This window comes from Rhipicephalus microplus, chromosome 4, assembly GCF_043290135.1.
Source record: "Rhipicephalus microplus isolate Deutch F79 chromosome 4, USDA_Rmic, whole genome shotgun sequence".
Lineage (NCBI taxonomy): Eukaryota > Metazoa > Arthropoda > Arachnida > Ixodida > Ixodidae > Rhipicephalus > Rhipicephalus microplus.
This window is the reverse complement of record NC_134703.1, coordinates 55,140,248-55,156,421: the sequence shown is the minus strand read 5'-3', so window position 1 is coordinate 55,156,421 and position 16,174 is coordinate 55,140,248. Positions and strand designations below refer to the sequence as shown.

Below are 16,174 nucleotides of genomic sequence, written 5' to 3'. Positions count from 1 at the left end.
AGATGGAAGCTTCAGTGTCAGCGTTGCTTCCTTAAGTTCAGCCAAGCGTCTTCTGATGCTTTCAAATGTAGGTGGCCTGGAAGTTAAGCCTTTCATCCCAGAGTCATACACTCGGAACGTTGGGAAAGTAAAACATGTTCCTCTGCAGTATTCAGATGAACAACTCCTAGAGTACTTGAGAGATGCAGGGGTTATATCGGCGCGACGGCAAATAAAATGCTACCACCAGGAAGATGGAGGAGTAACGTCGCGTCCACTTCACTCAGTGATCCTGACTTTTCGAGATGACCGCCCGATTCCAGGAAGAATCTACTTAGGATTCACCAGTCACCCTGTGGAAGAATATCTTGGTCCAGCACTTCGGTGCTATAACTGCCAGCGATTCGGACACACGGCGAAAAGTTGCCGTAACACACGCCGGTGTAAGATCTCCTCAGAAGAACACCATCATAAGGAGTGCAAGTCTGTTCTTCAGCCTAAGTGTGCAAACTTTGCAGGTAATCACGCTGCCTCATATTCAGGCTGCCCGCAAAGTAAAGCTGCTGCAAAAATGCGTCGGCATGAGCTCATCCATGGAAGAAAACCGCGCCCCAATGAACCATCTCCAAACCTTGAGATTGTTCATCCTGTACGTGATCCACCTCAGCAGCCACCGCAACAACAGCCGACAAGCACGCCAAGAGAACCGCCAAGAGAGCCGCCAAGAGCACACCCGAGAGACCACTCACGAGAAGTACCTTCAAGTAACCCAACCTGCGCGTCAAAGCTGCAAACGCCCACGCGACCTCTGCCGGAAAGTAGCAAAACCGACAGTGCCAGTGTTTGCCCCAACTACAACATCGAAACGTCACGTCATTCTCAACAGGCCTCAGAAAATCAACCATTCAATGGAGACCGTGCCTCTGCATCAGTCATGCAATTGATTCTGCCAATGCTTTTCGCAGCACTTAAGGCAATCCTGTCTGCTCTACCGGAAGCAAACAACCTGCCAGAAGTAAAAGCCCTGCTGCCTCTGGAAGCACTACTGTGTCAACAGTCCGGGTCAAACCTGCGACAAGTAACATATGAATAAGCGCTACAAAGATGTCTCCATATACTAGTGGAATGCCAATGGTCTTCGAAGGAAGTGTGCTGACTTCCGTAAACTCCTTCTGCAGTATCATTTTCCAATACTTTGCATCCAAGAGGCAGGAATGAATGATGATTTCCGCCTCTCCAACTACGTAATATATAAGTCATCTCGTCAAAGTGGTCCTAGCAGAGTGCATTTGTGCGTCAGAAAGGACCTACCTTCTCACCAAGTTCACTCAAGTGATTCGGACTTCCCGGAATTCGCGCTTCAATTTTTACCTACAACATTCAATTCAATTTTAATTTTTCATTCAATTCAATTTTCATTCAAATTCAATTTTTACCTACAACCTTCAAGCCGCATTTCGGTGGAAGAGCTAACAAATATCTTCAACATTTCTAATTCATATACGTTTATATGCGGAGACTTTAATGCGCACAACATAATCCGGGGTAGTGATCGATGTGATGCACGTGGGAACATTGTTGAGTGTGCCGCAGACAAATGCAATTTGACAATTTTAAATGACGGCTCCCCAACTTTTATCCGAGGGCATAATTACTCTAGTTGCATCGATGTAACCTTGTGTTCCCAAGATCTAGTGAATGGTGTGGTATGGACAACGGGTGTAGAAACACGTGGGAGTGACCATTTTCCCATTCCAATAAATCACCCCTACTTGCGAAAAGACGACACCAGACGCTACAGCAAACTGACGAACTGGAAGCTTTTCGTTACCACCTAACAAACCAAAATAGTGAACTCACGACAGTTGAAAGCTTTACTAAATTTCTGCAAGATAATGCGAATAAATGTACAAAGTCCCGATTCCAAAAGACTATGCTGCATTCGATGGAGAGTATGCACATCCAAGAGCCATCAGACGACGTTCAGAAAGGGCATATCGACGCAGCGGAAGTTTAGAAGCATACAAAAATGCACAGAAAATCCACAGTGTAATGCGCAGACGGCTAGAAAATTTAGGTAAACGACGCTGGCGTGATTTCTGTGGCACGCTCTCTCCCCACACACCTGTTCCAAGAATTTGGCTTGTAATTCGAGCACTTAGTGGCCCTGTATCACAGAGCTTCCCATTTCGTGCTCTTGCTGTAGCCTTGGACAAACCGGAAGCTGTGGTTGCAGATGAATTTTGTCAACTTATCAGTAGGCCCGCCGCATCACAATGTGTCTTATTTGATAATTCTGTCGCGTTAGCCAGCCAGAAAATTAATGCTTGCTTTTGGGCCCAGCATCCTCAACTAGCTCCCTGTATTTACGTTAAGAGAGCTGCATTGTGCTATAGCATCATGTCGTCAAAAATCAGCCTCTGGACCGGACGGCATTACGTACAATATGCTAAAGAACCTTGGGTCCACAGGCACAACTATTCTCTTAGATATTTACAATAATCTATGGACGCAAGAAATTGTAAACGAGTCTTGGAAGTCTGCTCGCATCATTCTGATCTTAAAACCGGCTAAGACGCCCTTGAACCTTGAATCCTTCCGTCCAATCAGTCTCACAAGCTGTCTATGTAAGGTAATGGAAAAAATGATTGATGCGCGACTTCAATGGTGGTGCAACAGAACTGGTGTATTCTCCAACTGCTTGACAGGTTTTATGAAACAGAGATGCACAATTGATGCAATACTGGACTTAGTAACGTATGTGGAGCATGAACGCGCCTGTGGTAGTTTGACGGTCGCAGTGTTCTTGGACATCAAAAGGGCATTTGACACAGTCAGTCACACTCATGTTCTGCTGAGTATGTTGGAACTCGGACTGTCCGGCAGGTCTTTGCGGTGGGTATCCAAATTTTTATCAGGTCGTAAACGAGCGAAGGAAAAAGTGCAGAACACGACGTCAGACAGGAAGTGCCACAAGGAAGCGTACTCAGCCCTCTTCTTTTCAACTGTGTTATGGATGATTTAGCTAAAAGACTGCCTTCCAGGTTGAAATACTCCTTATATGCAGATGATGTGTGCATTTGGGCATCTGGCACGGACATACGGTTAATTCAGATTGCATTGCAAGACAGAATAAATATTATCAACAACTTTTTAAAAGAAACAGGAATGATTCTATCGCACGCAAAGACAGCTGTATTGCCCTTCACCCGTAAGGAGTTAAAGAACTTCAATCTCAATTTAGAAGAAGAACCACTAATGATTGTGACACAGCATCGGTTTCTCGGAGTAATACTTGATAGGCAGCTATCATGGGCACCTCACATAAAGAAACTCGAAAACGAGGTGAATACACTAGTGAATATACTCCGCAGAATTGCTGGGACATCATGGGGCGGATCTGTATCATCCATGCTCGCTGTTCACAATGCTTTAATACGACCAAAAGTTGCATATTCTGCAGCAGTGTTACACGGCCTTTCCCGCACTTCAGAGGAGCGACTTCAAAGACTATTAGCTAGGGGACTGCGCGTCTGCATAGGTGTTCCACGAGCGACTTCCAGCAGCCTTGTCATAGCAGAGACTCGACAACCACCCTTTCCAGTCATGAGAACAATTGAAACATGCCGCCATTTTTTTCGCTTACAGACGCAACACAAGCACCACCCATTGGCACTGGAGATTTTACTAAGAGTTAAAGCAATGCTCATAACGATGTACAGAGTAATGTACATATATTACCCACAAATGAATTTTGGAGCTCTGAAATGGACTATCCTCCATGGCTGCTTGTAATACCAAGCATTGAATTCTCAGTAGATGGCATTATCAGAAAGAGAGACATGTTCATCCAAGCTGCTCAACAACTAGCGCTTTATCAGATACACATGCGGTATCCAGGGTACATACATATTTACACAGATGGCTCAAGTACTACAACGTCTTCAACATCGGCATTTATCATACCACAGCTCAATATTCAGGAATCGTTTAAATTATGTCGCATGACGTCATCTACTACATCTGAGCTCTAAAGTTTATAAACTCGGTAGCAGACGCTAGAAAATGGGTACTTTTCAGTGACTCACAGGCCGCATTGAGATCACTCTCCAGTACAAACAGGACAGTAATAAGTGATAGTATGACATACGAAACGTTGAAGGAGCTCACCAACGCAAAGAAGGCGCAACATGAGATCAAATTCCAGTGGATACCTGGCCACTACAACATTCCTGGAAACACAGCTGCCGATGAAGCAGCACGACAAGCACATCTTAAAGACGTTACTGTTTCTTTACCAATTTCGAAAAATGAATTGCGTAGTATTATAAAGAATACAACTTTCAGAATGAGCAAAACTGCTTGGTTTCACCAAAGTACAAAGAGCTGCGATTTATATCACATCGATCCATTTATTGAATTCAAAGTTACGCTGGCATTAGATAGAAGGATGGAAACTCTAATTCACCGATTGAGGCTAGGCACCGCATACGCAAAACATTTTTTGCACAGAACCGGCAGAGCTGAAACTCCCGAATGCGAATGTGGATTTATAGATGAAGACGTCTGTCACCTTCTCATAGACTGTCCACATCATCACACGCCGAGACGCCGTCTTAAGTCCGAACTGTTCGCATTGGACCGCAGACCATTTAGCATGAAAAAACTTCTGGGCCCGTGGCCAACTGGATTTTTACAGTCCCACGCTTTAAAAGCATTAACACGTTTTTTACAAGACAGCGGGATTGCTGACAACTATTAACAAAGAACAAACTTTCATTTGTAACACATGTACTTATTATGTACAGTTTCATGTGACACCCATCACGTGTGTGTTGTGAAATGAATGACGTGTCGACTATTATGTATATACGAGCGAATGCATCTTTATAAGGACCAGACGTGTGCTTTGCTGTTTTGTGCTGGTGGACCGAATATTAACGAGGGACATTTCCAGAGACTTCTTCCATTGACCTCCGAACATTTACTTACCATTGTGATATGTGCGTATAAGTGTGTCTTTGCATGTCTGTGCCCGAGTTTTCTGTTTTCCTTGCACTGCTTTGTATGTTTTGCTTCAAGATACGTGTACAAGTTTCAATCAACGGCTAAGGAGTAGCCGGCGCCATAATGGTGCGCCAACATCTCCTTATATATCATATCAATAAAAAAAATGCGAACCGATGAACTACTTTATCATTGTAATGTACGGCCCATTTTAGTTGCTTAAAAAGTCAGTTAATAAAACTGACCTAATTAGGCAATTAATAATAACACAAAGAATAGTCTGACTAACTGCAGGCAGCAGTCAGGAACATGCATTTGATCACATCGTCAAAATTTTAAAATCTGGCTAAAGATGGGGTACTACATATATATATATATATATATATATATATATATATATATATATATATATATATATATATATATATATATATATATATATATATATTGAATGCATGATGGCTAGAAGAGAGCTGAAAGATAGGGCCAGCATCTCGAGAGCCAGGTCGGGCATTGGTAATGGGTAACCGATGGTCCCAGAAATGGAGCCAAGTTAGTCTCAAAAAGGCGGCCTATACTTTCCACTGTATTCGATTTTCGAGACGAAAGCCTTTGATGCTTCACCAAATGTCATAATTTATTATCGGTGGCGTCGGCGTCAACGCAAGTAATGCGAAAAAAAACATAACATCGCGTTATGACTCCACATATCGTCTAAATTTGTGACGTCACAGTGACGTCACATAACGTGATATAATGCGTGCACCGAGTGATGTAATTACGTCACATAACGTCACATCATCACATTGTCAAAGATGGGCCAATCTCGGAGGCAGTGTAAAATTATGGGAGGTGTAGAAAGCTCGTAGTGCCTCCAATCGCGCAGGCAAGGCATTTTCGATGGAGGCGCAAATGCTGTAGGCCCGTGTGCTCAGATTTGGGCGCACGTTAAAGAACCCTAGGTGGCCAAATTTTCGCGGAGCCCTCCACTACGGCGTCTCTATTAATCATTTGGTGATTTTGGAACGTTAAACCCCGCATATCAATTCCGCAGGCAATGCAAAAACACGTTAGGAGCAGGAAGCTTTCGGAGAGTGGTGTGGGAGGATCAAGGAAAGGAATATGATCACTTTAGCCATCGAGTTGTCTAAGGTGAATTCCTTAGAGCCTCTTGACGCGCTATCCGCACAGCCACACCGCACGTGGCGGGACACCTGCCGCATGCAAGCGGATACGCTTGCGTTTTCTCGACACCTACGGGAACTTCGCCTTTCCTCCCTCTGCTGGCGGCTTCCTCGATGCGGAGGCAGTCGAGGAATTAACGAGGCAATCGGGCAAACTTACAGCTGCCTTCACGCTAGTGCAAGAAAAAACCGTGGGAAGATTGGAGGGAGGCAAGTGCACGCGATGAATTATTGGCGAGAACCATGCCACCTCCGCCACTGGCTACACACGCGATATATGAGTCATACACTTAGACAAGGAATTATGCGAAAACAAATACGAGCAGTCGATGTTGTGTGACTAGATACAGATACCTTTACTACGTGCGCCTTCTCCATAGCGATTTTGTAACTGTGGATTTGTGCACAATAGCGGATTATCTTGAATATTACGATACTCAACATAAACAAACATTGAACGTAGCGTTAGCTGTAAAGACAAGTCTAATAGGTTGAGCAAAAGAGTGAAATGGGAGGGGGCTGGGAGTTAGGAAGGTTGGCAGGAAATAGTTGGTAAGACAATACAGTAAGCTCAATTGATAAGAGAGCATCAGTGCACGTCACTCAATTCCTGTGCTAGTAAATGGGCAATACAAAAAGGCGACCATAATTTTCTTGGGTTCACGCTCTGAAACCACAATATATCAGACACTTTAGAGTGGGGGATGAATTTCGGGGGGGGGGGGGGGGGCTACCCAGCTAGGGCATGCACCTAAATATAGCACAGAGGCGCTTGAATTGCGCAGCAGCAGATAACGGCATGCGATACTGCTGTCAAAGCAGACATGCCGTATTCCAGAACGTCCCTACACTCAACGCTTCACCTAGACTTGAAAAAGTCGATGGGAGCGCAGTCTAATGGCAGCTAGAGCAAGTCACTGCATATCGGCGATAATCTCCTGCGATTCTTGAGAAGCGTATAGCATCAATTTCAGTCTAGCAGCGCCGCAGTGCTCACCTCAGTCAAGTGAAGGACGAAATTTGAGTCGAGAAGCGTTTGTGAATACGGGGGATAATCGGTCTGTGATGGTCGTTTACTCAGCGGCCCCTGCATATATACTGGTTCCTATATACTCACTCGAAACAAGCAGTTTAGAATGAGCTGCACGAAGGTAATCGTGATATAAACCGGCGCAAGGCGAAATCCAGAGATTTGTTGCGGTGGCTGGACATCGCAAGAAACCGTGGCAGCCGGACGCGAAAAAGGTGCAGCTGGCATAAATGCAGCAGCGTCCTTACTTCTTCAGCAGATGGTCAAACCATTTATTTTGTATGGATCCCTTACGCATCAAAAACTAAACAGTTTTATTCGTTGTGCAAAACCGTGCTCTAATTTCCCTGGAGTTACTGCCCTACAATTGTCAATAACCGCTTCTGAGATCGCTGAGGTACCTAGGAGCATATACTTATTTGCTCGACATGGTAATCAGGAAGTTGTGAGGCAACACAATGACGCTACATTTTTCTCTGGTGAACCAAAAGGTTTCCAAATGCCCGTGCATTCACCATCGCCAACAGCAACACACACTTTCATCGCGGGAATGCTGAAATGGCGGGTCGAATAGTGAATGAGCTGCTTGGTGAATCGAGCGAGCAACTGGTTTATTACTATAAGCTATACATAAGGGCCCTACATAAGGGCCTATACATAAGGGCCACACTATTCATAATGGGCAGAGTAATTCACATTCGCATACTGTCACAAAGGACTCCAATTTTCGGAGCATCCGCGGGCCCCACCTACCAAGGAAGGGCGCTTTTGTGTTGGGGGACGACATCCGGCGACTATAACGACCCAGCGTGGCGCCGGCTCGTCTTCCCTCCACCGGTACCGGAAGGGGCACCGCCGATCTAAACAAGGAAAATTTCTCCCAGATGAGACGACGGGAGCACGTGTACGCCCCTGAGGCGGTTTGAACTGCATCGGAAGAGCAGTTGACGTACAGACAGCAACAAGTGCGGTCGTCGGTGTCGCGAGTCTCGCGTAGGCGGCGAGCACGGAGTGACCCGCGCAACGTATTGAGACGGCTGCAATTCCGGGCACCCTCGTCGTCTACCAAGCCGGCGAGACCTTCAGCGGCACCCGTCAACTCCCCTACGTGCACCAAGAGCTGGCCTGGTCCGTACGGAACTTTTTATTGTGACTTTTTTTAAACTGTTAAATTATTTTAACCAGCCTTTTTTTTTTAATATTTGTAGGGTGCGCTGCGTCGCACGTTGAAATTCAAAAGCGCCACCATGAGCATTTTGTAATTATTTCCTTGTAACCCTCTTTTACGATTTCCATCTTGTTGTTATTTTATTAATGTTCCGCATATTTGTCTTTAGCCTGTATCTTTTGTAGTGTTTTTAGCACATTTTGTTATGTAGCTGTTCTTTCTATCACGCGTATCAGTTTTCCTCCTTTGTTATTTTTGTAATCTCCTGCCTTTGCCCCTGCTTTAATTAAATGCTTGTTTATGTGTAATCAAACTCCGTGTCTGCTCTATGAGTGCGTCGGTCAGGCCCACACATCACCACACGTGCAACCCCGCACGGGTCGGCCAACCCGCAAATAAATTCGAAATGTGCCACTTCGAGGCCTTTCAGGCGTCGCAGGCCGAAGCGTAAAGTGGAAGCCTGCGAGTCTGCCGCACGTCGGTGTTGGATCGGCGGGGCCTCACCCGAAGTGTGTGACACATACCGAATATGAAACAACTGACGCACCTAATAGGAGAAAATTGAAAGCATCTTACACTGGCGTCGTTAAGGCACCGCCTGTACCAGAGGAATGGATTTATTTAATTATTTATTTATTTATTTATTTATTTATTTATTTATTTATATGTAGGTTTTAACGTAACAAGCCACTATGTGATTTTGAGAGACGCGGCACAGACGCCGTAGTGAAGGGCTCCGGAAATTTAGATCAACGTGCTCCCAAATCTGAGCACACGGGCCTACGGCATTTTCGCCTCCATCGAAATGGCAGCCGCCGTAGCCGGGATTCGATCCCACGACATGCGCGTCAGCAGTCAAGTACTTTAGCCATTAAACCAATGCGGCGGTGCACCAGAGAAATAGAAAGCGTTGCCAGTTTCAACTTCGAAGAGTTCGAGCTGCTGTGTTGAGTCAGTACCAGCGACGCGTTTCTGCAGATTAGACTGCAGTCATCAGAGGCGCTGCCCTGAGTTGAGAATCAGATGCTGCTGTCAATTCCGAAGATGGCAGTATTGAACCTGTCTGATCCAAGAAATCGCTGAAACCACCACACGAAGATTTCACCAATAATAATAATAATAATAATAATAATAATAATAATAATAATAATAATAATAATAATAATAATAATAATAATAATAATAATAATAATAATAATAATAATAATAATAATAATAATAATAATCTTGTTCATTTTTTTCTCCGTGTGTGTGTGTGCGTGTGCGTGTGTATGTGTGTGTGTGTGTACTCACTCTTCGATTCAATATTTCCATCTTTCCTTCCTTTTTCGCCTCTCTAATTTTCGCTTCCTTTTCATCCCTTTCCCTATTTTTCTTTCAATTTGTTCTTTCTGATTCTCTACTTGCCCTCTTTTTTGCCACTCTCTTGTTGTCTGTTGTTCACATCATGCTCTGTTTATCCTTTTCTGCATTTTTCTTTTACCTCTATGGGTACTCATTCTTCCGCTCATCATCTCACACCGGACTGATCGGCGCACGTGCTCTGAGAGCAAAGCCGAAGAGGACAAAGAAAGAAAGTGCCAGTTCATTATTATGAGCCGTGAACGTAGTTTTCTCTTCGCGGACTAACAGTGAGCCGTTGAAAAAATGCAAAATGCAGTCATGACCCTGGCCCTCTCCGCAACAAAACTTGGCCCGCCACCGCCGGGCAGCGCCGGAATCACACACGCGCATGGCCAGTGCTAGCCGTGCGTCACCCGTGCCTCACTCTGAGCGGAGCTTGGCGATGGATCCCATAAAGTTACGCCGCAAGTTTTTAAGCGAAAGATGCGTTGCACTTATATTGACTATGTTTCCACCAGTGTGCCATTTGCGCCGCCTGAGTCGGGTCCAGGATTATGTAGCAGTATATGGGTGCCCCAGGTATACCTATATATAGCCGCGGAGTTTCAAGATATGCTGACGTGCTCTATGACGGCCCAACCAAATACATTTCGCTCGTTATTGCATGATGTATGTCAAACTTTTTTTGTGTTCTGCTAGATTTTTTTAATTAAGATCGACTAGCGTTTAAAGCAATGAACCTGAGCCAAAAGTTCCGATCAAAAGGTTGCAGATCGATTTGCAAAACATTCGGTTAGAGAGTTTCTAACTTTCCATCAAGTGCTATATCGTTTCTCGGCACACTTTAGGTGCCCACTAAATACAAAATTAAATATGTAACATTTGGTGCATATCGTTTGTACACAAAACATTATGTAGATAGCACTGCGATACGGTGCGCAAGCGGGCGAACGCGTGTTTTAGGGGCGAAGCTCCTTATAGCGTGGCTTGTGCGTCCCTCGTCGTGCGTAACCACCAGTGCACATACCCGAGAGAGTAGTCCTAAGAATGGCCGCTGGATGGCGGTACTTCTATATGATGAACACATTATGAAAAGATGTGAGAAGGCGGTACTTGTAGTGTTCACTAGATAGACGGACGGATGGACATACAGATGGACGGACGGACTGACGGGCGCACGGACGGACAGACAGAGGGACGACCGCACGAACATACGCGTGGACGGATGGATGGATGGACAGACAGATAGATCGACTAACGAACGGACGGACGCATCGACGGACACACGGACGGGCGCATGAACGGACGGAAGCAAGAACGAATGAACGGAATGCTTCGCCCCACCAATCATTCACTGCGTGGATATGCTGTGATTTTTTTTTCATGGGCATTTGCAGTAACCGAAAAAACACGAACATTTAATAAATTCAAGGCTCAAAACTGTCCACAAGAATGTTTGCAAACCGATATACAAATTTCTAGTGGGAATTTCTTACCCGGCTTAATGGCTTTAGAATGTAATTAACCACTATTAACTAATTAAGCAATTAGGCGCAACACAAAAACTGCGTGACACTATATGCAATGCTGAGCAATACGCATTTGATCGCGTCGTCATAAATGTATAAATTCTGCATATATTTAGCCATGGCGCCCTGCATAGTATAAAGTATACTTGATGTTACCACGCTTAAGTGAAGCGCATCTCTGGCTGTTATGCAGCGTTCAAATTGCTTAAAAACTCGGCCCTACTCCGAACCACAGACGTCAGAATGCTGCTGCTATGCAATCTCGCACTATAATGGTATCATCGGTAGCTTATTGTTTATCCAATTAGAGGCCTATTCCCCACAGTGGGTGGGAACCAACAGTTCGAACGATTGTCGAGCACGCACCATCATCGACATCGATCAGCAGCCTAAGGAGCACGAGCACGGTCATGCAAGGGCGGGCGTAGGTCGATGATGCCGCGAAAACAGCCTCGGGTCAGGGAAGTGTACGGCGCTTTCAAGCTATTACTTTTCGTGCTGGTTAGAGTAGGGCTGAATGCCATACCCACTACAACGTTACTGGCCGTCTTTGCCCAGGCGTGCGTCTATCTACGGCTCTTCAATCTGCCTTGGTCCAACACAGAGGACGTCTGTATCGGCGTCAACGGCGTGCTGTTCAAGAGGGAATGGCAACGCATCTTCTACGGTGCAGTTGAGCACAACGACAGTCTGCACCTCTACTACAACATGGTGAGCTTCATCTGGAAGGGCATCAACATTGAGGAACACGTCGGCGCTCTGCAGTTCGCCTGGATCATCTTCGTGTTGACCGTGCTCACGGGCGTTCTCATCGTAGGCCTCTACTACTTGCTAGGCACCTACGTCGACGCTATATTTTACCAGGTCTGCGGCATCGGTTTCTCCGGCGTAATTTTCGCGCTCAAGGTGCTCGACAACGTAGTGTATCCGACGCAAAACCGAAATGTGCTGGGCTTCCATGTAGACCTGCCTTCGGGATACATAGTCTGGCTCGAGCTATTTCTGGTCCAGATCATGACGGGCAACAACTGCGGCTTCATCGGTCACTTGGCCGGGGTCCTGGCAGGATTTGTTTACATCGGCGCGATTACGCCCATCTTCAACGCCTTGCGCCAAGTCCTGATAGAGGCCCCCAAGGGCGCAGTGCGATATTTACTGCCTTTCTTGCTGCCGGTTCCGTTCGGTGCCATCCTGCTATCGGCCGCATTGCTGGCCGCGAACACGGACCTCCTGCCGACCTCAGAACTTGAGCAGCAAGCTGCAGTAGGCAGGCCGAGTCAGCCCGCCTCAGTGACCAGCGAAGGGCAATGGCATCTCTTGCTCGCACCGGTGCTTCGCTGTTCGGGGCTCCTCCATCTTGTCTACACGGTGGCGACATCCCTCGGACTCGGTTACCGAGTGGAGCGAAAAGTGGGCACCGTTCGCTTCCTGGTCGACATGGCGACTCTGGCGGTCGTCACGAACGTTGCCTTCTGCCTGACGACTAACCACGTGCTGCCCCACTTCATCAAGGTCGCTGCTGCGAGCTCGGGTCAGATGAGGCAGTCAAGTTTTGCGGCACCGACGGCTATCTTGCTCGCCCTGAAGTCTTTCTACGGCAGCGGTCGCTGGCTGAGAAAATACGCGCTGCTATTTCTTGCCGTGCCGATGCCGAGATACGTGGGCGCCATAATCGAAATTGGCCTTCTCCAATTCGTACTCCAACATTTATCGATAGTCGAACACACAGTGGGTTTCCTTGCCGGACTAACGATGTCCTTTGCGCTGCCACAGCCCCAGTTACAAACATAATTTATACTTCTACGCGAATGTTCTACGTGTACCAAGTTGCACATGTAGTTTCGCAATTTCCAAATTTATTTTTTTCGTATTTTTAAAAGTATTTTGACGACGCTGATAGATTCCCCGTTCGATGCACCAGATTAAGATAAATGGTGGTCAAAACATTCCATCAATATTTTGCCCCGTGTTTCTAGTCTAGTATTTGTACCCACTGTCGAACCGCTCTTTCAATGAACAGCTAATTAGTTCTGAAAATATAGGTACACGCAGTGGATGCGATACTTCATATTTCGTGTTAGTACATAATCGAACGGCCACGTGATTTGGGAACGGTAACGAGTAATATGGCACCCGCATCTTGTACATGCGATGTCGAACGGCCACGTGATTTGGGAACGGTAACGAGTAATATGGCACCCGCATCTTGTACATGCGATGCGAATTCGTATATAGAACGAAAGTATAGAGAGTAGTGTCACTTAATAAAGGCCTTAGAGCGCATATCCATCCGTGAGCAAAAGTATCTGGACCACGAGAGCGCGTGCCATGGGCTTCAGCAGGAGGGGTGCAAAAGGGGCCCTAGCCCTTTCGTAACACTTACCCTCACTCAAGCTGCAACACTGCTTCCCCTTTCCTCAGCTGCGATGCAACGTTGGTTTGCGATCCCCAAGAAAAAAAATGGCCCCGTATCTGCATGTTACACTGCAAATGTCGTCGAAAGACGATAGTCTTGCGTCTGGAGAGAGTGAACAAAGCGTTTATTTGATGCTCTGCGCAAGAAAATCAGTTAGTGGTATTCTAGAGGCGCTCCGTTAGAGTGCCTGGAGCGTGCAGCGGAGGTGAACGAGCGCATCAAGTCACGTCACACGTGAGACACTAGCCCTATCTGGTAGTTATCCTGGAAAACGAAGCGCGCGGCGTGCGCGGCCGTCTATGAGGTGATAAGGTGTAGAATGCAAGAAGACATGTAGGTGCCATCCCCGTGTCGTCTTAGCAAAGCGCTGAAAACACTTGCCCTTTCGTGCAAGCGTTGCATGGTCAGCGCAGCGTGATAAGCGCTACGGTCCTTAGAATTACTTATGTATGCCTTTTCTAGTAAAAAAGACACATACAGAATATTGACGTGTTGTTATGGTGCCTCAGATATGCACCATAATTGCTTTTTAATTGACAATCGCACAAGTATGAACGCTGAACCTTGAGCAATATTGGTGGGCACTGCGGATGTGGTCGGCCGTTTGGAGTATATTGTTTGGTCACTTTGACGCTGTTTAGGGTAACGTTAAGGGTGGACAAACAGACAAATGTGCAGACAGACAGACAGGCAGACCAAAATTTTTGCGTCAAAGGTACCCAAGAAAGACTATAGTCTTTAAAAAATCCGAACGATGACCATGGCGCATGCTAAAATAAGGTGTCTCGGTGCGTGCGCCTCTGTTTCCAGGGTCTTCCACCCACACCGCACCTCTTCGTGAGGAGCCACATTGGTTCAAGTGTCAGGCGGAGTGCACTCGCTAGCGCAGGGACAGTGCGACAAACGCATTGGTGTTTAGGTTTACTATATCAGTTCTTTGACCACTATGACATTTTGTTTATTCCATCTTCTTTTTCCTCTCTGCAGCGGCCACCGAGCGCGTGCCGTTGCACAGCGCTGTAGTCGCCTTATACAAAAAACTTCACGGACTTGATGCATACTTATATCTACATTAGGAAAAAAATGAGACGTAAGGAATCTGGGTGCTTCGATGGATATACCTAATGTCGCTAGAGTACGCTACCAGTTCTTCACATTTTGAACAAACCTGTCCCGGCATGTTGCGTCATTGATTTGGCGCGATGCCTGTAGTGGCGCGGTGATCGCGCATCGTACCGCCTTTCGAAGAGAAGAAGAATCCATCATTGGCGCAACTATAAGGTCCAATCCCCCTTGTGGGTATGAGCCAAGATCTAGGCGACAACACAAGACTCGGCCAATCCCCTGCACTGGGTAAAAGCCATGGGAAGAGGGGAAAAAGAATAAGAAGAAGACGGCTGTAATTTAACCGTGCTGATTCCTATTCAAGGTAATGAATATATGTCTTATCTGAACGAGTGAAAAACAACTATTGCACTCCTTTTGTTCTGCCTAGGGTGTCTCTTCTTTTTTCTTTCTTTTTTTTCCGGTGGGTAGTTTCGATATTGAAAAAACAAAATCTTACTGAATTAAGTCATCGATTCTTGGCCGATTCCCCTGAGTGGGTACGAGCCATGGCTGTGGAATCATCATCATCGTCGTCGTCGTCGAAAGCGCATCAACCTGAATAACGGTGGCGATCTTGTAGTTCACATTGGACACGGTACTTTAGAAAGGCACCTAGGCTAGCCGTGATGCAACATCTACATGCAAGGGAGGCGATCGGGGCGTTGCTGCTCCTTCTTCACGCGCTGGCCAGCGTGGGCCTGGATTCCATTCCTCCAGCAACCTTCTTGAACGCCTTCGCCTAGGTGTGCGCGTATCTACGGCTCTTCAGTCTGCCCTGGTCCGACGTGGACGACGCCTGTATCGGTGTCATGCCAGTCCTGTTCAAGGAGGAATGGCAACACATTTTCTACGACGCGATTGAGCACATGGACAGCCTTCACCTCTACTACAACATGGTGAGCTTCAGCTGGAAAGGCATCAACCTCGAAGAAAAGGTCGGTACGGTGTAGTTCGTCTAGATTATCTTCGTCCTGATCGCTCTCACAGGCGTCCTGATCGTCGTCCTTTACTACTTGCTGGCCATCTACGTCGACGCCATATTTTACAAGCCCTGCGCGGCATCGGTTTCTCCGACGTCATTTTCACGCTCAAGGTGCTAAACAACGTCAAATATCTGGGACAGAGTATAAATATGTTCGGCGTCATTGTAACCCTGCCATCGGGGTTCTTAGTCTTGTTCGAGCCCCTTCTGGCCCACCTCATCACCGGCAATGGTTCCTTCGTCAGCTACTTCACCTGGGCCCTCGCAGGCTTGATTTACCTCGTCATGCTCAAACCGATGTTGAACGTCGCGTGGATAGAGCTGGTAGACGCACCCAGGGGCGCGGTGAGATATCTCTGCCCTTGCTTGCTGCCGTTCCCGTACGGTGCCATCCTGCTGTCCACCGCATTACTGGCCACGAACGCAGA

The 16,174-nt window shown here is 46.6% G+C and overlaps 2 protein-coding genes across 2 annotated transcripts in view; one reads left to right on the top strand and one right to left on the bottom strand.

Annotated features, from left to right (window-relative positions):
* LOC119172656 (uncharacterized) overlaps positions 1-16,174 on the bottom strand; it is a 60,533-nt gene that overhangs the window by 40,889 nt on the left and 3,470 nt on the right. The window lies entirely within an intron of this gene.
* Positions 11,640-13,389, top strand: LOC142813915 (uncharacterized). Its single transcript, XM_075891868.1, has one exon. It carries the CDS (start codon positions 11,674-11,676, stop codon positions 13,030-13,032), a length of 1,359 nt encoding a protein of 452 aa, XP_075747983.1. The 5' UTR covers positions 11,640-11,673; the 3' UTR covers positions 13,033-13,389.

What these genes read in the sequence shown, in the direction of transcription:
- LOC142813915 (XM_075891868.1), top strand. Translation starts at nt 11,674, where the DNA reads ATGATGCCGCGAAAACAGCCTCGGGTCAGGGAAGTGTACGGCGCTTTC.